At 39.1% G+C, this 5,000-nt stretch overlaps 1 protein-coding gene across 1 annotated transcript in view; it reads left to right on the top strand.

The window, feature by feature from the left end:
- Window positions 1–5,000, top strand: part of LOC125045046 (hemicentin-1-like) — a 50,568-nt gene that overhangs the window by 32,977 nt on the left and 12,591 nt on the right. Inside the window, exons 6-7 of the mRNA XM_047642091.1 lie at window positions 1–176; window positions 947–1,062. The exon at window positions 1–176 is cut by the window's left edge and continues 112 nt beyond it. Of these exons, the coding sequence (XP_047498047.1) occupies window positions 1–176; window positions 947–1,062 (292 nt within the window). The remainder of the gene's footprint in view (window positions 177–946; window positions 1,063–5,000) is intronic.

Genomic DNA, 5,000 nt, shown 5'->3' on the forward strand with positions numbered 1-5,000 from the left:
GAACAGTAGCAATGACGTCATCAGCACCGAGCCAATCACCGAGGAGGAGGAGCGCGTGTCGGCCCAGCTGACGGTGGAGCCAATAAAAAGCCGCGAGGACCGAACGCTCACGTGCTGGGCGGTGAATGAGATGGGGAAGCAATCAAGGCCCTGTGGATTCGCCGTAAAAGTCGCCCGTGAGTCATCCCCTTTCGCCCCGAGGAAGTCAGCGGGGAGGGAAGAGCGAGAAGAGGCTGAGGCTGCTCTCGCTCTCACTCTTCCTCGTTCCTCATTTCTCCGTCTCTGCCTCCTTCCTGCTTGTTTCCGGAAGCCTTTCATCTCCTCTTTTACTGCCATGCTCTGAGGTCACTCGTCGTCTTCCTCCTCTAATTTTTTCTTCCTCTCTTCATCTTGCTTTCACTTCTTTTTTTTTTTTTCTCTCTTCCTTGTGCAGCTTACCTTTCTCCGAATCCTCTTTCTATTTCCGTTTCTTTTCTGCATCTCCTCTCCGCTTTCAAACCTCCTCGCCCATCGCCTCCTCCTCCACTTCATCTTGAACTTCCAGCTCCTTCTTTTGCCTCCCCTGTTATCACCCTACTGCTCTCCTTCTTCTTTCCTTCTTCTCCACCTTCCTTCCTTTCCCTCCACTCTTCACCTGTTCTCCATCCACATAGCCCTCCTTTTGCTCTTCCTCTTCCACTTCTCCCCCACCCGGTCCACCTCCCTTCCTCCTCCTCCCCTCGCTCGTGCATGCTATTTGACGTTTAAAAATAGCCCGAGTGACATTCCTCCCGCTGGTAACACACATTCTCGAACATTCCACGCTCTTCGGTGCGCTTTCAATACCTGCCTTGCTGAGTTACTTACCTATTTCCCCCTTTTTGGGGGGAACATGTCTATCTATCATCTGCTATTGTTCAATATCCCTGTTTTTATTGTTTGAATTTGAGTTTTTCCCTTTGGACAGAGATGCCCCTCCCGCTGTCGTCATGTCGCCTGGCTAACATCACGGCCTCGTCTCTCAGCCTCACCTGCCAGCGACCCAACGTGGCTACAGCTGGCACCACCTTGTACCGGGCCGAGGTGAGTGCCTTCTCGTCGACAGCGGTGTCACTTTGTATTCATTCGTGTTCCTGTCGTTCTCATATGCATGTATTGATTGCCATTGCCATTAGCGTGGTAGTGAAATAATTATAATGCTGCCATTCTAACGGGTAATTTGCAATCATTTCCTTTTTTTTCTTTTTTGATTGTTGAAATTCTCAACTATATTCTAAATTTCTCCACCACCCTTTCCCATATCAATATTGAATTCAACAACCACCTTTTTAATTATCATTGACCTATTTACCCTGTTTAGTCGGTCTCTCTCGCTTACATTTTTTTTTTTTTTTTTTTTTTTTTTTTTTTTTTTATCACCAGTCTCCTTTCCATCAGTAATGGCAGTTCATTTTATATTGCGGAAAGACACTCACGTTGCTGAAAATAAACTTTGAGTTTACCTGTTTTTTATCGTATAATGTCCTGGGAATGAGACAGCAATGAACTTTTTCTAATTCCTTCATTTTCTTTTATTATCTATTTAATTCTTTATTTATATGTAGGGACAGAAACCATAACTGTTCCATCTATTTCTTTTTATAGTTATTGATTCATTCTCACTTAAAATACTGACACTTTCTCACGTCTAAGCTATGCGACTAATTAACTGTGTGAGTGTGAGAAATAATAACAAAAAATAATAAACAAAAGAATGAACTATAGAGACAAAAAGAGAGAGAGAGAGAAAAAAAAAACGGCGGAGTGTAGGAAAATGAGAAAAGTAAGATAGTTAAAGAAAGTCTAAAAATAACAAAAAACAAGTGGAAAAGGGGAAAACAAAAAGGATAGAGAAAGGAAGGAAAACGGGGGAAATATGTCGGAAAGTGATGGACGGAGAAAAGTCGCTTTTCATCCCAAGTTGAAGTTAAAGACTGAATATTTTCTTTTAAGTTTCTGATGATGAAGATAGAAGTGAAGTACGTTCTTGCTGCTTCCCTGCTCCTCTTTCTGGTTCTCCTTTTCATCTTTCTTCTTCTACTTTCCCTCATATTTCTTCTTTTCGCTTACCTCTTCTTTTTTTTTTTTTCCATCTCCTCTTCCCTCCCTCGTCCTTGCATTATTTTTGCCTTTTCTTCTTTGTCTCCTCCTCTTTCATCTCTCCCTCCTCATTCTGCCATTCCCTCAATTTCTTCATCATCTTATCCTCCTTACGCTTCTCTCCATCCTCCACCTTCCCCTATTATTTTTCGTATTCTTTCTATTATCTCTTACATGTCTTCCTCCTCATCTTATTCGACGTCGACCTATTCTTATTCTCTTATCACTTATCTCCCTTTTATTTATCTACTTATTTTTTCTGCGCCTCTTCCCCCTTCCTGTTTTCATGCCATTTCTGGTCCCGCAGTTTTACTATTTTTTTTATTTTTTTATTTATATCTATTATTTATGTTTCATCAGTTTACCTCCTTCTTCTTTTTGCTCTAATTTCTCTTAATTTCTTTCAACTTATCCTCGTTCTACTGTCTTCCTTCTTATCTACCATTTCCTTCTCTTAATCTTTCTTTCTCTTCTTCCTTTGCATACTTCCTATTCCTCCTCTACTTCCTGCCCTTCTGTTTTTTTGTTTTTTTCTTATCCCCTTTATCATTTTCCTCCACTTTATTCTTCTTTCTCCGCATTTCGCCTTCACCAGTGCCTCCTACTTTTCCTCTTCTTACTTCACTTCCTTTAGCAATCTATTCGATCGCTCTTTCTCTTTTTTCTAATGTTTCCTTTTCTCCTCAATCATCCTCTCCTCTTCCTAATGCATCTTTTACATGTTCAAACACACCCCCTTCCTTTATCTTTCGCTTCCTGTTCCATCTCTTGCTTTCCCTCCTTTTCCTTCTAAACCACCACCTCCAACCTCCCTTCCTTCCCTTCCTCTCTCTCCTCTATCTTCTCCTCTATCTCTTTGTTTCTAATTTCTATGGCCATTCCTCCTCCCCTTCCTCATTCTCCTCTTCCTCGTCCTCTGTTTCTAATGTCCATAGACATTCCTACATAGACTGGCGACGGAGTTATCATTCTTGTTCTATAAACAATAAAAGCAAGAGCGAGTCTGTTTATTGTCAATCTCAACTCCATCTTCCTATCAGGGAGAAGGTATTTCAATTGTGTCAATACCGGGCTCTCCGTTACGTATTCTTTCGTCCATATCAAATTAATCTCTCTAGTAAATCATCAACGGTGTAGATAGATCTTGGAGGAACCGGTGAACAAACACTGTTACGACTGTCTTCGAAGAAATTGTCTATATGATTATTGGAAGGGAAATGGAAACGGTAAATATCAAGAGACGAATGAGAAGCGTGTGTATAAAGGGAAAGAAATGGAACATGGGTATGACTGTTATTATCTCTCTCTCTCTCTCTCTCTCTCTCTCTCTCTCTCTCTCTCTCTCTCTCTCTCTCTCTCTCTCTCTCTCTCTCTCTCTCTCTCTCTCTCTCTCTCTCTCTCTCTCTCTCTCTCTCTCTCTCTCTCTCTCTCTCTCTCTCTCTCTCTCTCTCTCTCTCTCTCTCGTGCATACGTATGGAGCATGCTAGCATAAACGTACACATAGAGAGAGATAAAGATATTGAAACTCGCAATAAAATGTTATTTATGAATACTATTAGAAAAATGAAATAATAGAAGTCCCTAAATCCTCATGCAGAGATTTGATGCAATCTCACGACCACCATCATTATGCATTCCTAATCATACAGATTTTCTCCTCCTTATCCTTGACTAGATATGCAAATGAGTATATAATCGTCAAACAACCTTATAAAGCTTTACCTACTTAAGTTGACACGAAATGCAGCATCAATAAACATCAAGTAATCTTTTGAACTATACGGCTCTAGGTACCGATCTTTTGCTCTGCATTCACTCGGTCTTTTTTAAGTTGTATGATAATGATTCTTTTTTTATTAGTACTCTACGTTTGATTGAAATGAATCACGTTAAAATTGCATATGATCAATCAGTCATCAAAGGCTGCAAGATCTTTAGAGTTTATACTTCAGTTGCTTGAGTTCCGGAACTACGAACTTTAGTCCTCCTCAGGACGTAGGAATCACATTTTTTTTTAGTATTTGGGATTTTTAATCTCATTTTGTCTCCCTTACTGAGCTTTACTCCCTCACTCTTTAGCGTCTTTTGTCCCCTCCTCCATCCCCCTCCTTTCGTTCTTGCTCTCTCTTTCTCTCTCTCTCTCTCTCTCTCTCTCTCTATATATATATATATATATATATATATATATATATATACACACATATATACATACATGTGTGTATGTGTGTGTTTATATATATATATATATATATATATATATATATATATATATATATATATATATATATATATATATATATATATATATATATATATACACATATATATACGACTGCCACGATAGTCCAGTGGTTAGAGCACTGGACTCCGACCCTCGTGGTCCCGAGTCCAATTCCCCGTCGTAGCAGTCGTAAAAATGCCTGCGCCAGAGAAAACGACATATTGCCTTGAGAAGTCAAACGCAGGTGTCGTAGGGGAAGTCACCGCTGTGGCGCAAGTGTTTGCGCGCCGAACCGCGGTTGATTAGAAAGGGCATTCAAACAGGCAAGGGTGACACTGTCATATAACCTCTCAATAGCGAATTGAGAGAGGCTTATGTCCTGCAGTGGAATTAATATATATACATACATACATACATACATATATATATATATATATATATATATATATATATATATATATATATATATATATATATGTATGTGTGTATGTGTGTGTGTGTGTGTGTGTGTGTGTGTGTGGTGTGTGTGTGTGTGTGTGTGTATATATATATATATATATATATATATATATATATATATATATATGTTTTTATATATATATATATATATATATATATATATATATATATATTGCATGAAATCAAGCACATTATTTTGATG

This window comes from Penaeus chinensis, chromosome 36 (genome assembly GCF_019202785.1).
Source record: "Penaeus chinensis breed Huanghai No. 1 chromosome 36, ASM1920278v2, whole genome shotgun sequence".
NCBI classification, from domain to species: domain Eukaryota; kingdom Metazoa; phylum Arthropoda; class Malacostraca; order Decapoda; family Penaeidae; genus Penaeus; species Penaeus chinensis.